The sequence below is a fragment of the Apis cerana genome, linkage group LG8 (assembly GCF_029169275.1).
Source record: "Apis cerana isolate GH-2021 linkage group LG8, AcerK_1.0, whole genome shotgun sequence".
Taxonomy (NCBI): domain Eukaryota; kingdom Metazoa; phylum Arthropoda; class Insecta; order Hymenoptera; family Apidae; genus Apis; species Apis cerana.
In genome coordinates this window covers 3,809,482-3,831,880 of record NC_083859.1, presented here as the reverse complement: position 1 = coordinate 3,831,880, position 22,399 = coordinate 3,809,482, and the positions used below count along the sequence as shown (strand labels likewise).

The following is a 22,399-nucleotide window of genomic DNA, read 5'->3' as shown; positions in this document are numbered from 1 at the left end:
CAGAAGAGAAATCCCGCGTTATTAATATTAATTACACGTGTTTTGACCATCGAACGGTATCGTGTTATTGACGCCGATTAATCGTACGTCGATCATATACTAACAGTGATTATTTTTCATTCAATATGTTTATCAATATGGTGGAGATGTTACGAAACATCCAGTGAATGTCAGAAGCTGAATATTCGTTTCTTTTTTTCTTTCATTTTTTTTTTGTTTTTTTTTTTTTTACATCTTTTTTTAATAAGATGTTTCGTGTTTTTGAGAAAGGATCGATATATGTCTTATAATGTCTTTCACGAATACGATCAGTTTTATTTATTCATTGAAAAGATTTTTATTTTATTTTATAATTTTATGGTATATGTACGATTGAAATGATGAAATTTTTTATGGAAAGAAAGTATGAAATTTTTTTGTTGGAATTGGAATTTTATTAATTGTTATATAGTCAATGTTTATGTGTCCATTAAGAAACCATTGACGATCTTTTTTTCTTTTTTTTTTAATATTGATTGTCATTTTTATTATAATGTGAATTTTTTTTTACAATATTAAGAGACTATTTGATATAACAGCTATAAATTGATGGCTCTTTTTTTCTCTTAAATTTTTATTCGGATGGATTTTGATTGTTACGTAATTGATTACGAGTCGATTACATATTACCATATTACCATATTACCATTATTTAGTTTGTGCATTGAGATTATTAAGCAACGAGGAAATATCATTATTATGATGCAAATTTTTTTATACATATACATACTTTGTGTAATTTTCTTCAATAGAATTTTTAAAGCTTCCAGTATAAAGCTTTGAAGTCTTGATCAAGATATTGCATGTCGTATAAAAAATCTTTATGCATATATATATATTTTTTTTTTGATTAAATATCTTTATTTCATTGTTGTTATTATTATTTCTTTTCCTTGCAACGAAGACACCTTTCTATCTTATTTCATTTTTATTTGAACTCCATTAATCGAAACATCATTGGTTTATTTAAATTATAATATATCCAAAGTTACATCATACATTTCTTTATACGTGAAATTTAAATCATTTTGTGGAATAACATAACCAGCATGTTTTGATAATATTTCCCGTTTAAATTAAATGGAATTAACACGTATTACCAACGATGTTAATGGAACCTTTTATGTCGAGAGATTATCTTAAGTGAGTTTTTTTTTTTTACTTTATGCACAATGTTTGTGCAGTCAGTGACTCTAATTATTATAACAACGTGTAATGTGTACCCTTGTTCTTGGTTATTATACCTTCAAGTTAATAGCGGGGAACAATGTAAGAGATTATAGTTATCAAAAACTTCTTTGTCCCGTAAGATTGTTTCCTTCGTGAAATTTTAATAATACCAATTGGATTTTTAATTTATAAATCTTGTCTTCTCGCGTGTCAAAGTGTCAAGTGTAAATATAAGCGATGAAATTTGCTAATCATCATAAATTATTAAATTTAGACGAAATCAAACTTTGATTCTTATCATCGTGAAATGAAAATATCGCCGTCATATTACGAATATTTTCGAATTAATTTATCCCATATTGCTTCTATCTCTTCGCAAACATTCTCAATCTCTCGATGAAAATAAAAAGAAAAACATTTATCTCTTCTCCTCCTCCAAAGAACCATCCGTAAAACATTCGTTCCCTCCTTGATCAGAATTAAATTCTCACTCAGATACGGAGCCCATCTTCGTAAAAATTGCAAAAGCGAGTTCTTCAAATTTCTCCTCGCGCATCGAAACTCGAAACGACTCACCCTGTATATATTCCCGCCGGGTGTATTCCCATCTGTTCCCAGTGTCCATGGGGTCCCACGGGCATCTCCCACCCCGTGACGCCACGTAAGTCGACTGATCGTTCCCTCCCCCTGCGTATCCCCTCCCCTCCATTCCAGCGCGACGACCCTCCAACGGCCCCTATTCAAAGTCTTCGTCCGGCGTCTGTCGGCAGTCAGTCGCGGGGCATCCGTCGTGGAGCGCGTGTCTCCCTCTCGCGCGTTTCGAGCCGTCGTCGGGAGTTTCGAACCCCTTCCCGTCTCATCCGTACCCTTCGAACAAAGAGATTTTCGACAACGTAGGAAAATTCCGCACAAGGAGGAAGACGCTCTTCCATTTTCCATCTTGTTACTACAATAGGTGGTTCTCGCGTGTGTTTTTCGTGTATTTCTACGGCTATAATAGAAGGAACTACGTGCAACAGGTTACAGATTATAAATATTTTCATCGGTATTTGTTGATGTACACATTGACTCCCTGAGAATTCCCTGTGAGTTCTTTGAACATTTCTGTGAATTGTGACGGATTGTGCCAAGTTTCTACGAAGAAGACACTGTTTATAAGAGGGATTTTCGACGAGGGAATTCGTTTAGTGTGACTCGAAGAGGAAGGATTCATATATTCGATAGGATATTGGATAGGATCTATGCGGATATAGAGATAGATAAAAATAGAAGATTTCAAATTAATCGTGATATTATTGCTTCCCCGCTTCGTTTTCCCGAAGTCGTAAATTAAAACGAGCGCTCCCCAAAATAATCCCGATTATTTTTATCTCGTGTATCGTGCATTACTCGAGACGAGGAAGAAAGATAGGGGAAAAGAGGAAAAGAGAGAAAAAAGTGGAAGAAAGTCGAAGTGAAGATCGGGGTGGGAGGAATTGGAAGGAACAGTGGGAAAAATAAAAATCTTCGAGGTTGTCTCGAAGGCCAGGCTACCTGGCACGGTATAATCGGGAGAGAAGAAAGTTCGTCTGGGTTCTACAGTTCCGGTTTTCGAGACCGTTGCCTACATTTCTCGATATAAGAGCGCTCGTCCTTTTTGTATCATCATATTTCCAATTTTTTTCTCGCGAAATTTTTTCGAATAAAATATACGTATATATACTGGGAGAAGGGGGTGGAAGAGGTAAGAAGCGGAATGCCGGCTCGTTAATGATCTTCGCGCGCCTCTTCGCGGTGGAAACGGAAGGAATGAGAGGCGCCGCGGGTGAAGTTCCTTGGTGCCGATTGAATGGAGTTACTTCGAAGAGGTTTTGACTGTCTCTCGTGCCGACCGACTCGTCCTTCTAGAAGTGAGTAGAATAATTTATTCTCGGTTTGTAATTATATTCGTTTATCATTTCTCTCGTTATTCCACGTTGCAATCCGATATTGCTTGTTTATATGTTTTATAAAGTTTTATTATTTGGCAGCGAGTTTTGTAGAAATATCTCGTTAGAAGATTCGAGAAACAATTTTAACAGAGGAATTATTCCTTTTTTATTCCAACTATTTATGTTATTTTATTTCGTTATAATTATAATCAGTAAATGATTATCTTAAATGCGTATGTTTTTGGGTGAGATATCAGGCATCATTTTTTATAGGTTTTAGAGATTGAGATGTATCTGCTTTTTGTTAAAAATAAAATTTATTTTTTAAGAGACGTAGAATAAAAACGAAACAAGATAAAATATTTATATAAATATCAGAGTTTATCGTGGAATAAATATATTTCTTTCTTTACTTATTTCTTAAACACATAAGATAAAAATAAGATAAATAAGAATTCATTTTATTTTCTCTGTTTATGGGAAAGCACAAATTTTACAATTGATCGATTGATTTTTAATTAACGCGATCAATATCAAAAATAATTATACAAAAATATAAAATTACAATTGCTCGAAAAGTATGATATATTGATAGGATAATACATAGTAAACTGATATCTGTGCAATTAAAAAATAAACAAGAAAGTAAATTAATAATTTTCTTTAATTATAATTAATATTTTACCAGTAATAAGTGAAAGATAATATATACATATGATATTATTATTATACCAAGTATATTTTCCTAGTTTACGACCAACTTTTCAAATGTAAAAATTTATATAATATTTCTACCTGTTGACATTTGATCAGTTTATTAGTAAAAGATATAATATTGATAATCAAACAAGAAATCTAAAAATTGTTTCTTAATTTAGTTCTATGTTAATGTATTCATACTAATTGCATCGCAAGTTTTTCTACAGCCTACTCGAGGAATGTCGGATTACAATTATTATTGCCTCAAACAGGTTTGTTGTTGAATAAAATATAATGGGGAGAATGGTTTGTCCGAGTCTTTAAGAATCTCTTCACGTCTATTACACCACTATTCGTGTATTCACGCAAATTATCAAGAATACATACGTCACAATGATTCATTACACGGTCCAGAATTACTAAATTAGAATGTTACTTTCGATTTCCCCCCTCTTCCCCACCATCCCACTAATTCTATTCTTCCTATTTTTCAAAACTCAAATAATTATTCTTGCGAAATATTTAACGTCGTGAATCATATCTATAAGATAATTTTTATTTCAATGTTAATGTTGTTCGATAATTTATCAAATTAATTAACAATTAATGAAGAAGAAGATATCAGGAATAATTATTAAATTCTAGTATGGAATGTGAATAAAATTAAAAGTAAAAGTAAATGCAAAATAAGAAATTTATAATTTAAATAAAATCAACTTCTTACAATTCATTTATCTGATATCTGTTCTGACTCATATAATTTTCTCGATATTCGCACCCTTTTCCATCGCTATGCCTCCTCGCCTCTACTGAATATTTCCAATGCAGAAAATGTCAAAAGGTGTGCGTGAACGAAGAGAGAGAAAGAGATAGAAAGAAGAGAAGAAAGAAAGAAAGAAAGAAAGAACGCGAAATGAAATCGTTCGATCGAAATCTCACGAGATCGAGAATTTTTCGAAAAATCGCACGGAATCGTATCAAATTTGGAATAATTGTAACGCGATCGAAATGGAAGATTTTTTTTTTTTTCGATTACATACGGTTTCACGGTTAAAAGCAATTGTCCCCAGAAAACTACCGTTAAAGTGATCGTGACCTCGATCGAGTCTCTATAGATTCTGTATAGATCCGCTTCTGGATCGTCTATATACGACTTAACAACCGGATCGACAACTTTTTACGAAATCACAGAAAGCACCAGCCGACATAACGTGATTCAGAAAATTATTTTATCGTTTTTCTCGATCGAATTATTTTTTTTTAACGCAATTTCTTCGCTTCATAAATGTTCTTGATTTAGTAAGCAACTGTATGCACGGATTTCACGTGTTTTTTCTTCATGGATCTGTATCATGGATTTTCGATTGTGTAATTGGAGGATGAATGTTTTGATTTTTTCTTCTTCTTTTTTTTTTTTTAAATCGTTCCATGTACATTACAGAATTTTTTTCAGGATAAATAGAGAATATTATTTTTATTATTCCAATTATTAATAATAATTAAAAAATATAGCTTTTCTAGTAATTTTCTGGTAAAGTGAAAGATTAAATAATCGAAGAATTTTATACGAAGAATATTTTTTCGATGTGAAAAAATTGGATTGTGGATATTGCAAAAAATTTTTTACAAACCTGAATAGGAAACATAATATGAATATGGATTGTACTCTGAATATTTATAAAGTTGTAAACTTTATCATTGTCATCTTTGAATTATTCCATCCTAGATATTGATATATATATATATATATTCGAAAAACATTATTTATTATTAAATTTCAAAAAGAGAAGACAAATATAAAATAATATTGTAGGAATTTTAATATAGAATTACCTAATAAAAAACATTATTTAATTTTCTTTTTTCATAGATGTTAGGATTTTTTTTAATTTCACAATCTCTTCTTTTTTATCGAATAAGAGAAAAATATTTTGTTCTGAGTCTGTTAAATTCTTCTTTTTATCAAATACAATTAATAGAAAGAATTACAAGATTGCACAAAACAATTATTTCGAAAATTTACTGTAAAGTCATCATCTTAAAGATCCTTACGAATCTTCTCAAAAATAAAATCGATAAAAAATTATAACGAAATACACGTAATTGAGATCCACTTTGCAATAACGGAATATCATTCAACCGAATCGTTTGAATTTCAATTCATCTTATTTCTTGAATTCACTCGCTTCAATCGTAATTACAAAACCGCACACGGATTAATAATCAATTTCGTTATATTTTCGATCTTCTTTCTTTCTCGATCCACATTATTTCTCCCCTCCATCCACTTCCTTCCACGTTTATAATTTTTCCCGATTCGAGGATTCACCGCGAATCATAATCGCTTTTTATCGTTTTATAATGGATGAGAAACGAGCGTGTAATCCCGACGATTAAACGAAGATTGTGCGTTGCAATCTCGCGGTGGCATCTACGTAAATTCCATGCTGATTAATTCGCGGCCGTGATCGTTGTTTTGTATTTTTTTTACCTGTTTAAAAACGTTCCTCGACTTCTTTCTTCTTTGCGAGGAGAGGAAACGGAGGATGATGAAAGAAAACAAAGCGGGCGATGAGCGATGACACGTCGAAGAGGAACGTTTTATTTTTTTTTTTTCTTTCTGGGTAAAGGAAGTTTTTTAATAAACGAAGAATTTTTATTTCATCCCCGATGCTTTTCTACTCCCTTAGTTTTCATTTCCTTCTTAAAATATTCCCTGTTTTTGAAAAAAAGATTTCAATATTACTCTTATATTGATTTCTTAATCAAGTAATTTCCTACTCTCTATGATTTCAGCTTCTCCATCACGACTATTAATCTTCGTTTAAATTGGATTCAACGATCTCATAATTCATTTAGCGATACTTTTTTCAATCTCGATTCGACTGAGGGCGATTAACGTACTCTGAAAGACCGACTATTAAAATTCGGATATTCATTCAGAATTTATAACAAGTAGGAAAGAAAACGAACAACTATTCTCTCCATTATTTCTCTCTTTTATTCATTTTCTCCTTCCATCCAAAATGGATTGCCAAGCTCACGAACCTTACGAACGAAATTATGCGCGGAATATTTCAAATGCGATCAATGAAGATTCCGGATATCATAACGATCGTTCGTGTTGAGTGATCAGAGTTACGTTACAGATATTGTAAAAACAAGATTTTTAAGGTGGTGACGTAAGTCAGATATCATCTTGGTATCACAATATAACGCGTGAGCGAGACCGTGCAATCTCTCCGGCCGCTATACGTTTCGTAATGTCGTCTAGCATCGATAAAACGCATGTAAGTTGTTGTTGCTCCTTTAATCGTGGGAGGAGGAATATGAGTTTGGCAGCTTTTATATAACGATACGTTTCTTTCATACGTTTGCAGAAAGATATAACAGAAGGAGTGAATAATTAAATGGATTGGATATAGTTGATACGTAGTATTAATTCGAAATTGGGCAAGAACGTGGAAAGTTTGGATGGTACATTCGAAATTTCGTTTGTTTAGAATGCACGGTTGTTTAGTTTTGAAACTGGGAACGAGGAGAACAGTCTGACGAGTGTAACTTTTATAATGAAATTTCTGTATCACAAATTACAGTAGAAACTTTACTTTGTTATCACATTAATTTTATTGAAAATATATAATTTTAATTTTTCTAGTCAAAGGGGGACAGGATCTTATCTTAGCCCGAATTAAAATAATTTTCTTTTCTTTCAAAATTTATCTCGTCCCGTAGAAAAATTAAAATCTTGTTATATTCTATAATTATTCGAATAACTCTCTCATCCCCATTTTATCTTATCCGTTTCAAACTTTGTTCCAGAATTTCTGAAATTTATCGTAACAACGCTGTTACTCGGAAATTATGTGAAATTAAAATCGCGAGATCAAAAACAAGAAGAAGCTAGCAGTGATCGGCTCGCTGGAGGCGAATTCGTTTAAAGCGAAGCGTTTCATCGGTTTAACCCGGTCGCTTACCTCCTTTTCGCCCTAAAAATATTGCCGTGAATCGTGGCGAGAGTGATATCCCCCTTTTTTTCCTTTTTTACTCTCGACTTTTTGTTTTAACACGCATTTCGGCGAAAGCGCTTCGAAGCAAATCAATGGATTACAAATTGGAGATAAAATTAAGAAATGGCTATTTGTGATTTTTAATAGGAAAATTTTCAACAATCGCGTTTCTCTTCCTCGGGGAAAAGTGTTATATACTTTAAAATTTCATACAACTTGATCAATTATCTCGTTAATTATGATGAAACTGTATATAACGAACCTTGTTACTCCGCGCATATTTTAAATTTCATACAGATAATTGATTAATTATCTTATTAGTTATAATACGAGCCTTGACGGCTGCGCACATGTATTCTCAAGATTCTATCGCGCACTTGTCAATTATACAAATTTGACAAATTTTCAATCCCTTCCTTTTTTTTTGAAAACAAAACTTTGCGCATAATTCCATTCTCTCATATTCTCGTTCTGCTAAAAATTCTCTTGTTAATCACAGAGAACCAATGTTCAACTCGAGAGAGATTAAAAAAAAAAATAGAATATTCATTTTCGATCGGGGGCAGCTCGAAAGCAGCTCGGCTCCTCGCCCTCGCGGAGAGCAGACGAGTTATCGTGCGCATCAATTTAACGTTCGCTTCCTGTGCGTGGAAGGGAACAACGGCCTGGTTTCGCCTCTGTCGTTTAAGTATTCGCGTGTGACCGTCCTAATTGCACGACGCGTGTTACCACCGAGCGTTTCGCGCGAGTTTATCGCCCGGTTATTAAAGATACGTGGCCGGACTGTCGTCAATGGTCGCGTTAACGAAACGTACGTGGAACGTGCTTCGTGCTCCTCTATGTTGGTGGTGCATGGTGCGCCTTCTACGTGGCTTCTTCACGCTCCTTTGATTCCCTTTTACTTTCCAAGACTCGTGTCGGTGTCGACCCGGTGATGGATCCCAGTATTTCGACGCGGAGGAAGATTTCATTCGAGCATCTGCTATATCTAATTACAGATAAACATCGAGTAACGTGGCATTTGCGCAACACGGTTTCACTTTAACACGTCCGTTGGAGAATTTGAGAAAAATTATGATTTTATTTTATTTATTAGGGATTTAGTAGTAGATTTTTAGGATTGATTGGAAAGATGTTTAATTTTTATGGTATATTATCTTTGGAGAGAGAGAGAGGGAGAGAAAATTGATGGAAGAAGTAGAAGTAGAGTAGTGGCGCAGAATATGGAATAACTTTGACTCGATATTGAAAATTTAGATGGTGGAAAGTTTTATAATAAATTTGATACGCTATTTCTCTTTCTAAGAATTAAATGATATAAAAATAAAAATAAAAAAAATAGAAAATGAAGTTATCAAATCTTTGTTTACATTTCGAATTTGTTAAAATTATCATTATTTATTATACGATCATGTGAACCAAGAATAATCCTATCTAACGATGAATATATTATTTGCGTGATTCAAATCGTGTTTGAAACATGATTTTTTTTTTAAACGATGATATACTCGTTACTGTTCGCATGATGAGCCTTTCGCCAGATACGAGGATGATCTTGAATCGAGATAATATAATCGTGTGTCTCATTAACATAGTAGGACTGCAGGTTAATGACGTTGAAGATGGTAAATATAGTAAACGGTCGAAGGACGTTCCGATGATACCTGTTTTCATAGAAAATTGCGACTCCACCGCGAGATTTTAAAACAATTATTAAATTATCGTCGTAATATCGATTGCATGGGGTGGAAACAGTTATTTATAAAAGAAACGTATTGATCCTTCATCAATCGTGATTTAATTTGACTCCTGTAGTAGTTAAATTTAATAAGATTTATATCATGTTTCGTTATTTTAAATCTAAAACAAATCTCGATAATCGTTCATTGTTTTTTAGGATTTTCAAAACGAAGAAATGCTTTGGGCTTTCGATCCCATATAAAATTAATAATCGAATAAATGAATAAATTCGAATATGTGGAGTATATAAAATTCTTCGAAAAATTCTAATAGAAATTCTAACAAATAAATCACTACGGTCCTCGACCTCGTCCATCTCTCTCTCCACACACTACCATTTCTCTCAGAGTTTTGAAAGTTCCACGTAAAACGTTTACGTTTCACGTAAAACATTTAATCGTTCCATTAGCTGTTTTAACACGTTTGAACTATAATAAAAAAGGAAAAGGAACAAAGAAGAAGTTTTGAGAAAAAAGTCTACGCAATATCTATAAAAAAAAACAACAACAACAACAACAAAACCGAATGAAAAATGTTGCAACGCGCGCGTAAAAAAATTAATCAAAAGGAAAACTTTTCTCGCGAAAAATTTCATTGAAAGAAAAATTCAACGATTACACGATCCTTCCTTTCTTTCTTTTCCTTTTTCTTTTAAATTTTTTCAAATCACCTTTCAAACCAATTCGAATTAAAATCGCTCCGCAATCGTGTCACCTTCACATAAGGCCACCGTATATCTCCGCAATCGAAAGTGCCATTACAGCTCCGCCAAACAAGCGTATCGCTCGAAGACAAAGCGTTTTGCTATACGACATCTAGCAAAACCGTATGGAAAGTCGACTGGGAGGAGAGAGCGACGTGATGCTGTTGCTATACACGTCTGTGCTCCAATTGCGATTTCTCGCTTACGCGTGCTAATTAACCCTAATTGTAACTAGCAGGCGGGAGTAAGAAGAAGAAGAAGAAAAAGATAGGAGAAGAAGGAGGAATGAAGACGAGTTTCACTCCTGTGTAAAGTGGCGGATCGGTCTCTCCCTCCTCTCTCTCTCTTTCTCTTTCTTTCTCTCTCTCTTCGTCGAATCTGACCGATTCGAGACCAAGATACCATGTACGATGTATCGTTCGTGATCGTAAGAGGGCACACGTGTATTATAAAGTACACGTGTCACGCATGCTTGAATTCTTTCAACATCGAAAGTTCCGCGTTTCGTGCGCGTATATATATATATGCGCTTGGAAACCGTTGTGTACAGGATACGACAATTACGGTTATGTCAAACTTGGTTTGTTTCGCTTGTTGATGGAGCATGGGCATCATGTAATTTGTTGCGTGATGCGGGATGATCGTAATTCCTGTTATATTCCGAGTATCATCTTTCTGAAATTTCGGAGGTATTAATACGAGGGGATGAAATGTTAATAAGGATTATTATTATTATTAAGATACTTAGCAGCAGTGGAAGAAATGAAATTTTGTTTAATTGATAAAAACTTTTATGTTTGATCTTCGATTATCGAAGGGTTATTAATTATTGTATTGTAGAAATGTAATTTCAGAGAATCTTTCAGAGAAACGTTTTTAATTAACTAACTTCGTAATAATTTTTGTTAGACAAAATTACTTAGTAGTAATAGGTTTGTTAAATAGGTTTATTTTCAAGAAATTAATAAAGATAAAGAGGTAATTTTAATTTGGATTATCGTTTACAAGTCTTGAAAATTATTTTAATTATATCATTTAATCGTTTCGTTAAATGTGAAAAAAATTATAGCTGCTATCCTATTATCTATTAACCGGTTTATTCTATCATTATTATCTTCATTTTTTCCCTTATACTATACCTATCTTCTCCATCAGAGTAATTTGATCGATATCCTATAACAGTACTTCTACTATCATCTACTACCTTACCATTTTATTACTATTATAAATTAGAAATAAACTCGGAAGAAAATTACAATATTCCTGGAGAATTGACTTATTATCGTAAAATTAATTATAGAAAAAAGTAATTTTAATAATCTTTTCCACACGATCTCTCGTAGATTAATCATTTTTAATTCATTCAAAGATCGATTAACGATTAAACTTATTTTATATAGATATTAAATTGTTCGATATTTTGGAAAATTTTGAAAAATAATAAAGGCTTGAACTGTAAATTTTATATTATTAAATTTGAACGAGTTGTTTGTCTCGCGATCAAAGTATTTTCGTTATCGAGACTTCCAACCTCTCAACGATTGCACAAGAGTATATAAGGTCCTGATCTCTCGTTCCCAATAAAGATTGACTTATCGTGAGGTTGTGTCACGACACGCCCAGTCAGTGACCTTGACGAATTTACAGCTTCTGGGTCCAGTTTCTCTCGAGGAACATGTGGTGACTAACATTTCTGCGTGGCCAACGTGCAACAGGGTGACACTTTCCAAACGAAGAATATATATTCAAAGCCTTTCGATTATTATTTTTTTTTTGATCTAATTTTTCTTCTCCTCTTTAACTATTTTCATTTAAAGTTTGCCTTCCTTCGAGAATAAAATTTCATATGTATAAATTATAAATAAATAATAATTTATTCTATGAAAAGTAACAGATCAACGTTATCAATTTCTACATCTTCTAATTTTTCAAACAATTAACAATTTCCTCGTAACAATAACACTCTTTGTTCCCCCATCCATGAATATTTTTCCACTTATTCTACAGTCAGAATTTGATCTTTTGTAATTCAACCTTGGTCTCGCTAATTATCGAAGAAATAAGAAAAATAATCGAAGCTTACTATTCAACGGATTCACGACCCTGAAAACGAACGATTCTTCGATCGTTAATTAGACGATAAAACTTTATCTCACTTATTTAACGTTATTTAACGTTGAAGAATGTCGTAAAGGCTAGACATATTGTACAATTATATAGAAATTATATAAAAAGGTATAAATAAGATAAAAATTAAAATAACAAATTATATTTTATTTGAAATTGAATTTTAAAAAAAAGATTGTAAAATTGATAGAATTAAAAGTAAGATATAAAAATAGAAATAAATATATTGTCGTCGATATATCTATCTTTCACAGATATAAGAAATTAAAAAATAGACAATACACATGCAATACACATTCACTTTAAGAAGCAACGAGTTAGGGTAATCAGCTTTCGTGACAAGTTTGCTCGATCGATTTCCTCGTATCGATTCCAAGTTATGCCCAAATGGAAACAAAAGATTTCTCTCTATTTCAGAATTCGATCTGAAACTATCGAAAATTGATTATTTATAGATATCCCTCCCCCCTCTTTTTTTCTCTTATTTTTAAATAGCGAGCCACTTCGTTGTTCCGTCACTTTCTGGTAAAAAAGAATATTTTTTTTTTTTATCCAGATCGCAAGGACAGATATCTTATTAAGAGATCTGCGTGGTGTACATGCGAAAGATCGTAACACTTTCTCTTGCACGCGATATCTCATTCATCGAAACGCCTCGACGATTGACGTTTTCTTAATCCAATCGGCCAAGAAGGACACAAGTTCTTTTTCTCTGGTAATTCGATTTCGTTAGAAACGCTTCGTTGCTTGAAATTTTCCATTAGATTCGCGATAAAATCGCGATACTTAAACGCTTGGTTTCAATCCTTCTTTGTTTAATAAAATTTGTGATCGAACGAGGAAAGGGATGACTTCTGAGAGAATTTTTGAGGCAAGATTTTCTTAAAATTGAAATTTAAAACAATGTATTTTCACAATTAATATTTTGATAAATCGTGTTTCCTAATTTTTAGCTTTAAAATAATTTTAAATTTGGATCCGTTTCGATTATTTCTCTTATAGAGAACACTATAATTAAAATAGATTATAATTTGGAAAGTGAATTGTCAAATTTTTCATGCTTTCAACTTAGAAGATACATCAAAGTTGTATTCAACAGCTATTTAAAACAGAAAAAAAAAATAAAAAATCTATAAAAATTTATCAAGTTTTTTTGCTTCAGAAAGTTTTCAAATGCAAATATTCAACGATTCTTTATCATCAGTAACACATTCACAAAAAAAACAGAAGATAAAGAAAAATAATTAAGAGAAAAATCCTTTGTCTTTCCATCAACGGTTAGGATAATTCCTACCATACTTCTCAAACATATTTTCCTCTAATCAATTTTTCTCTCTCTCAAATTTTTCCCAAACAGACATTCCTTCCCGTAAGAAGGCAAAAATTAATCAATTTGTCCATTAGTCGCGTGCTTAGTGTTAACACGTCGTCAGACAAAGCCTCTCCAAGCCCTGGAACTTAAGTTGGACAGCGTTGGGCTAGACGAAAGAGCATCGACGTGTTCTGGTGAGCTGGTGCTGGGCGATGGCCAGGTAGGTAGAGGGAGGTGCAAAAGGTGAAAAACAGTTTGCCATCAGCATAACCGGTTCCACGTATCCCGAGCCTGCGCGTCTCACTGTTTCTCAGCAGCGGCTGGATGACGACGATTCGGCCAGCAGAGGGGTCTCTTCCCGATCATAATCGATATCCATCCGCTACCGGTTACGATATCGTTAATGCGCTAGCTTTTACGACTCGCAGCCATTACTCGTGAAATCGATCGAATCCCAAAGTTTACTTGCTTCACTTGAAATATTCGTGGTCCGGTGGTGAAAAGAGATTGAAAAGAAAAGGAGAAAAAGGGAAGACTGTTGAATAGAATAATAATAATTTCGATAATTTCCCTTGATCTGAGAGAGATATCGTGTGATATATATATTTTTGCGACGAGAATTTTCAAAAGGTGAAAAGAGGAAAAAGGAAATTTCCTTTTGATCGGAGTATTCTTTAGATTGTTTTTAATTGTCGTGTGTGGAATTTTATTGTATGTTGTTCTTATCCTCCCGGGTTAACGACCTCTGTTTTATAGTTTATAATCTATAGCGGAAACAATTGAGAATGGTCGGTCGAAAGAACTTAAGATGTAAGTTCTTTTGGTACAATAGAGAAAAAAAATGAAGTATAGTTGCAGATTCATGGTATATAAGTTGTAGAATATGAAAGAAATTCTTATCAGGGTAAGCCAGTTTGAATAGAAACACGTGAAAAGATATATATATATCAACCATTGTTAGACTTGATTCTTCAACTAAGGATTTTCCAATATTGTCGATCATTCAATATTCAATTGTGGCTACTGTGATTTCTTTATCTTAACTGCGTTTTATTTGTATTTAAAAGATGTTATAAAGATGTTGCGTAGCATATAATGATATATCGAGATTATAAATTCGATCATATCTTTTTTCTTTGTTTAAGTGAAATATTATTATATTTCTTTACTTTTATCGATAGAGTATTCTTCTATTGAAAAGATTCTGATGTACAATTTGTTATCTGTTAATCTTAATAATTTATGTTCTTTATATATTTGAGTCATGGATGATTGATTATTATACAGGTTTTTACTTCGTAATTTATCGAGAAATAGGAAAGAGGATAGTTTAAACAAATATTATGAAGTTTTACGCTTTATTTAATTATTCTAACTGGCTCAAATTATTTCTATATCTATACGTATAAACTGTTTCAAATAAAATTTCAATCAATTAATAATAAATTATATACACAAACAGAAATACAAATATGCATAAGGAAAAATGACAGTACAAATAGTACAATAAAAAAAATATCCCCCTTTATTTCTTCTTGATTATTCACCTTTTGTCATTCCAATCATACCTCATCGCTTACACCGAGAGTTTATAAATAAAAAGACGAATAAAAGCTAGCACGATTAAATGTGAAAGCTACCGCAACAAGTTCTTGATACCTTGACACGGTCGACTCGTTTCAGATAAGCTTTCCATCAACACGCTTTACTCCCTTTATCCCCAAACCAATATGTTTTTCGCTTTTTGTATAAAATTATAAAATAATCAAACGGAAAACTTATTACCACTCCATACACGAAAGGCCAAGGATAATAAAAATAAAAACCAGAATCATAATCGAATGGAATTCATATGTTGGAAATATAATCTTGTCGTGACTAACATACGACCTCTAATTCTTTATATAGTTCATGGTAATATCGTTTTGGATGAACGATTTCACGTGTAATAAAGCCTAATCTTAGTGGTCGTACAGGAAAAGATTTTCCTCGATGGACGAGCAATTACGTTGAAGATCATAGACATCAATGAGATGGGAGCAATAATAAAAGGAACTTTCGTTCGTGTCTTCTTGTTTCTTTCCTGTTTTACGACTTGTCAGAAGGAAGATCGTCGATTACGATCCTCCAGTTTCGCCGGTTGCATCAAACGTCGGGAAAATGCTTCCGGTTATTATCGACTTCCTTCCACATGAAGAGTTACAACTGCTCGTGAAAGATATTCCAAGAATTATTCCATAATTTTAATCTCCATTTCCTTTAAGACTGAACCTTCTTTTACATTACAGATTTTCAATTGTACGATTCAAATTTATTAATGACTTAATTTTTTTGTTTTTTAGTTTAATTTTTTAGAGTTTTAACGTGTCTTGAAGCTTATCATCTTATTTGAAATTAATTAATCCCTCAAAGTCATCTTTCCCTCACTATTGTATATTTTCTTTTTTGCTTCTTTGTTATCGTATATAATTATCAATTAAAAAGGAATTTAATAATCATTCTAATAAGATACATAATAATTTTACTCAATTTTCATATAATAGTAATATAAAAATAGAAGAATACTTTTTTTCTAACAATTATAAATCATTTTGTTTCAGACGCAGCATCGTTGCACATCCGCGTGAGTGGAGTTGGGTCTACAAAAGCAGCGTGTCCCGATCGATACGCAGCTAGTCGATCAGTATGATGTTGCAGAACTGTAGCGGCGGTGGATCCAGGTGCGCCAGACGCGCTCTGATATTTGTATTTGCCTGGGGTCTGGTAATGATCGCAGCTGTACAATTCCGTCACGTGGAAAACAATCTTAGAGAGACACCAACGGCTGAGGATTCCACTAACGAATTGCTGATCGACGATATCTACAGTCGACATGAAACACTGAACAATCATGGATCTTCGAGTCTTGGTCTATCCAGATACCTGTTGCAAAGATCTTCAGCAGACTCCAGTTTCTCGAATTCTGGTGGTTCAAGCCTTCTAACCACTTTGACCACTATATCCAACAATTCGACCAGAAATCCTTTAGATTTAGAGCCACTATTAGACAAAAGACCTGCGAAAACAGAGGAAGAATTAATTCAAGAAATAGAACAAAGATTACCTAGTCTTCCTTTATCTTACTGGAACAAAAATAGCAAATATTCTGGTAATCAGGGGAAGATTAAAGGCAATAATAGTTGTTCCAATTTAAAATATCCCTCTATCTATGATATAGAATTCAATAATGTTTACTGGCAAACAATGAGGACCAGTAATGGTACCTTTCAATTATTTGGTGCTTTTTATGACCATAGAAAATTATCTAGAATAGGCCCAGCAATTAGAATTGTTGGAATGATTGATAGAATTGAACCTATTGTAAAAACTCACTGTCAGTTATGGTATGATGGGGAAAGGGAACCCAAGATTGTTGAAACTTTAGAATACAAATATATTTGGTATCCTAAATGGGGCAACTATAAACAGGGAATTTATCAGCCTTATGTAATTGCCTGCAAAATCCCACAAACTCATTGGTTGAAGGGACCTCCAGCCTCAGTTTCCATGGTAGAAAAACCATGTGAAACTCCCAGCAATAATCTTAGAGTGATATACAATAAGCCTGAATATAAAAAAGATTTTGCTGTTTGTGTAAAAGGATTAGATTTTCTTCATGAAGATCTATCTGTCAGATTGGTTGAATGGATAGAGTTAATCACTCTATTAGGTGCAGACAAAATCTTCTTCTACCAGTTACAGGTTCATCCTAATGTGACCAAAATTCTGGATTATTATCAGAAGCTAGGTAAAGTTCATGTTACTCCATTAACTCTTCCTGGTGGACAACCTAATGTGCCTGCCTTCCAACATATGTATCTGACTAAAAAGACCAATCATAAGAGACAGAATGAACTGATTCCTTATAATGATTGTTTATATAAACATATGTATGAGTATGAATATATAGCTCTGTTAGATGTAGATGAAGTAATAATGCCAGTGAAAGATGGTACATGGCAGAATTTGATGAAAAGAGTATTGACAAAAGCATTTAAAATTAGAAATGAGACAAGAGCCTCATATAATGTGAGAAACGTATATTTCCTAGATGATTTGCTGCATTCTCATGGATATTTTAAAAATATACCAAAGTAAGTATTAATATAAAGTATTTTTACACTTGGAAAAATATTTATGATAGAAACATTAAGTAAAAGTTACATTAATGAAAGTTTTTTATAACAAATTGTATTTAAATATTTTTATAATTTTTTCTATCATTAAAAATTTTAGCAAATTTTAATACAATTGAATGGCACTCTCTCTCTTTTTTCTCTCTCTCTCTCTCTAATAAAATAACAAGTAATTAAATTGTAATTTAGCAATATCGTTTGTCAAATGTTGTTTCTAAAATGAAATGAAGTGGAGCGAAACGAAACGAAATCGTAAACCATTTAATAATACCTCATAAAATTTTTAATAATTAATCTCTAAAATAAAATGATTAATTATTAAAAGATACTATAATTTGAAAGTATTTTATATTGAAATTTAAAAAAGATAGAAGATATGAAAATTTGAAAATTGAGAAAATTCTGTAGTACAAATTTTGTAATATTTGAAAATTTAAATTGATTTATAAATTTAAATTCTTAAAAATTAAAAAATTTGAAGAACAAAGAATTTAAAAATTTAAATGAATCATAATTTTATATTTGGAAATTCAAGAATTTTAAAATTTAAATATTTCAAAAATTTACAATTTAAAAATTCCAAAAAAAATTTCAGAAAAAATAAACTTTAAACTTTTCATTTAAAATTCCCTATATTTTCACAGGTATATGCACATGTTGCAGCATGTTTATCGCTCGAAGAACTTTACCAAACCTAATCAATACATCAAGTGCTTCCATAATCCGGAAAGGGTGGTAACTTTGCACAATCACTTTCCTTTAGCTTGTTTGGGCGCTGGATGCACCAGTTATCCTATAGAGACCGAAGATGCTCAACTTCAGCATTATCGGGCCGACTGCGTGAAATCGTTGAGAAAAACTTGCGTCGAGTATCGAGAAAACAGCGTGTTGGATACTACGATATGGCGATACAGAGACCAATTAATCGAAAGGGTCACCAGGACGTTGGAAACTCTTGGTTTTTTTGGACCAAGCTAGCGCAAACAAGATGGAACGAGTCTTTGTGCTATTGACGACGAAGCTTGAAATCGTTTAGAATCATTTCCTTCGTTCGTCTAGTTTCTTTTCATTGAAGTTTTTCAAATTTGCTACTTGAATAGTTGTTGGAAACCGTATGCTTCGTGGATGAAGGATTTTTATAAAATTGAATATCTTATTTTTTTTCTTTCTATTATATTTTCTAAAACCAAGGATCTATGCCAAAAATTTATTATAAAAATAATCTTTCTATAAAAGTATTATATATTTTTTTTTATAATAATGATATTTTGCAGTTTCTTAAAAATTATACAATATATATTTTGATTTTAAAACTAATGAAGTATAAATGAAGTATAAATGATCCTTGAATGGAAAGCGCGAAGCATTTATTCGTTGACCAACACATTCGAGGACAAAATGGCTGTGTAATCGGATGGAATATATGACAACGATTAGAATAAAGCGTAGAATAAGGATAGCGTTAACGATTTTTCAATTTGTGCCACTAGATGAAGAAACGTATTCGCGAATTGTAAATTGAATGCTGTCTTTGCTCAACGCCCTTCGAGATAATCGCGATATCGATCGATTCTTGAGTTAATTATTTTTTCAATGCATTCGATATATTTCTTATAAAATCGAATATTATCGAATACATATACCTGTACTCGAACAATCGAAACAAATTCGTTTCAAAGTAAAAAGGCACAAAGCAAAATATTTTATTTTGAGTGATCATGTTATTCATTCAAATAATCTAATTTTATCAAAAAATTAGTATTTGTATTATATTTATCTGTAATGTATTGTATATCATTAAATTATATTATTGACATATTTAGAAATGTTCGAATATTAAATTTGATTAATTCGAATATTTTAAACTGAAGAAACATGATCAAAAAGTATGTTTTGAAAATTAAATTAAAATTAAAATTAAAATTATTAAAGTGGCATTTAATTGTCAGAAAAATTAATTATTTTTGATTTTATTGATTATTATTGATAATTGTTGATTTCGATTCGAATACTTTTAAATAATCGAAATTTATTTTAACAAATGAAAATTTTTCAAATGTATCGACTGAATTTGTATTAGCGAATATCTCGAGTGAGTCGAAAATATAATAGGAATTTGAAAGTTTGATTTACTTAAAAAATTTAAAAACCGAAAACAAATAATTATTTTAAAAAATCTTTTGTATTGTGTATCTCGAATTTCAGAAAAAAGAATGATCAGGAAAAGGAATGGAATATAATCAAAAGCGAGATCTAATAATCTGGCTTTTTCTATTTATCACTTTCAATGAAATTCGATAGAAGATAGTGAAAAAATAATTATTTTTATTGTTTCTAAACGATTTGTGTGAAGCTTCTTTATGTTTTTATTAATTGTACCTTAATTTAGCCATTTATTGGTCCTGTATCGAATAATTCGAGTATTTTATATCGATTAATCGAATATAAATATATACTCGTAAGAATAGAAATAGGTTAGGAAGGATGTTGTTACATTTTATTCTAAAAAAAAGAAAAAATTATGGATCAATAGAATGATACAGGATATCGTTTCTTGCTATCGATCATATGACAGGAAAATGCATTTATCGATAGACGTCGATGCTATTTAAATGAATTGCACAACCGTACGACATTAGTATTAATTAGGTTATTATCCTATCTAAAGACTAGGACTTGCAGTATCCGTAGTTCGCGTACGTTTTATTTTTCTCTTTTTTCCCTTTTTTTTCGTTTCCTCGCATTAAACGGAAATTCTCTGTAAAGAGAGATTCATTGTGATTTTTGTCAAACAATGATGGGAAGAAAGTTAAGTATGAGCATAAATTGGAAATTAAAGTAAAAGTATTTGAAAAATGTTATCGATTGTTAATTCGAAATCATTATTTTGAATTTTTTAATAGTTTTATGGAATTCTTTATATAGGATGTTTCAAAATAAGTCTTTTATATTTCTTATTTATTATGTTTTTATTATATTTTAATTTTTCTAAATAGTCGCTTTATTTTATCATGAAAATATTAATTGAAACAAAATTGCTAAGTTTATAAAAAATATAGTTTTTTATAATATAATTCCTAAAAAGATAAAATTTTATGAATAAAAAAATAAGAAATAATACTTGTTTTGAAATATCTTGTACGCAATATCGAATTGCCTCTAGAAAACTTCATTTTTGATGCGCAACACAAAGGATGGTCTCGAATTCACGATTGATACTGTAATTCGAGTTTACTGTAAGCTAATGATCGTAATTCTTGTTGAATAGCGTTTCTTGCGCGTTTTAATGGGATGTAACGAAAGCCCCTTGTTCCAGGGATATACGAACATACTGGATTGTGAAATAATATGTCGATTTTAAATTTAGTCACGTAAAAAGAAGACAACATAAAATAAATTGTCTGGTTAAAGGATTTTCGAAAAATTGCGTTTTACCATCTTTATTCTTTGTTACAATCGAATGTCATTTGTTTTATGCAATCGAAGAGTATTGGATGTCGAAAGTAAAAAAAAATTTTAAAACTAATTTAAAAAATTGTCTAAATCATGTTTCATCGAAGATCTTCACAAAAGAACAAATGATATATATCCATGGAACGATCGAATGCTTTCTTCCCTCATGTGTTTGCTTTGTAACTCGAAACAGGCTATATAGATTCATTTCCTCTTCTTTTTATATGGTGAACCTCGATCGCTTTCTATGCGATACGATCGTTTTCTTTCTTTTTCTTTTGTGCTATTAAATGAGAGCGCGATTGACGTTACACCATAAATTAATTCATAAATATTATTATTAATATTTCTATTCCTATTATTATTAATATTAATGTTTACATATATATATATATATATATATATATATATATACATACATAAACACATATATATTATATATGTGTATATATATTATATATGTGTATATATATATATATATAACAGATCCATTTAATATTTTCCAAGAAATATGTATTTATATTCATATATATATACAAACATTTGAATATAATTATCTAAATCGGCGTTAACCTATTCAAATTAATTTTTATCACGCAATGCGATCACAATGATCAGACAAATGACAATTTCTTCATTTAATCTATTATTTTCATTCGGCTTTGTGTTATTTTTTATAATTAGTAGCTATTTCTGATTAGTCTGGTGATTTGGATCGTTTTGGTGATTTTTGTCTTTTTAATATGGCGAAATCGTGTGTCAAAGTGCCTAAAATCATCGATCGCGAATGTAATCTATGTGATCTACAGCTCAGTTTTGACGATCGACTTCTCGTTTTTTATGTAAATACACAGAAGAGTCGGTTGGGATAATAATAAGCTATTACCAGATATACATGTATTTTTTATTTTTCGTATTCTTTTAAATGAACTTTTAACTAATAAAAGAAGAAAGACAAGGTTAGATAAATAATTTCATAAGTAAATGATTAGATTGATTTAATTTTGTTTTCTTGTATATTATTTTCTTATAATTATCATTAATATTTTAATTCAATGATA

General features: G+C 31.5%; 1 protein-coding gene across 4 annotated transcripts in view; it reads left to right on the top strand.

Annotated features, from left to right (window-relative positions):
- Window positions 1-22,230, top strand: part of LOC107995308 (uncharacterized) — a 51,243-nt gene extending 29,013 nt beyond the window's left edge. For 3 of the 4 annotated variants that reach the window (XM_017052719.3, XM_062078147.1, XM_062078148.1), the window contains 2 exons: window positions 16,311-17,843; window positions 18,530-22,230. In XM_017052719.3, coding sequence (XP_016908208.1) covers window positions 16,396-17,843; window positions 18,530-18,863 — 1,782 coding nt within the window. In that variant the 5' untranslated portion in view covers window positions 16,311-16,395 and the 3' untranslated portion in view covers window positions 18,864-22,230. Of the gene's footprint in view, window positions 1-206; window positions 3,099-16,310; window positions 17,844-18,529 lie in introns of those variants that run through there. The other variant, XM_017052718.3, reaches the window with a different exon arrangement.
- Window positions 22,231-22,399: the final 169 nt, after the last annotated feature.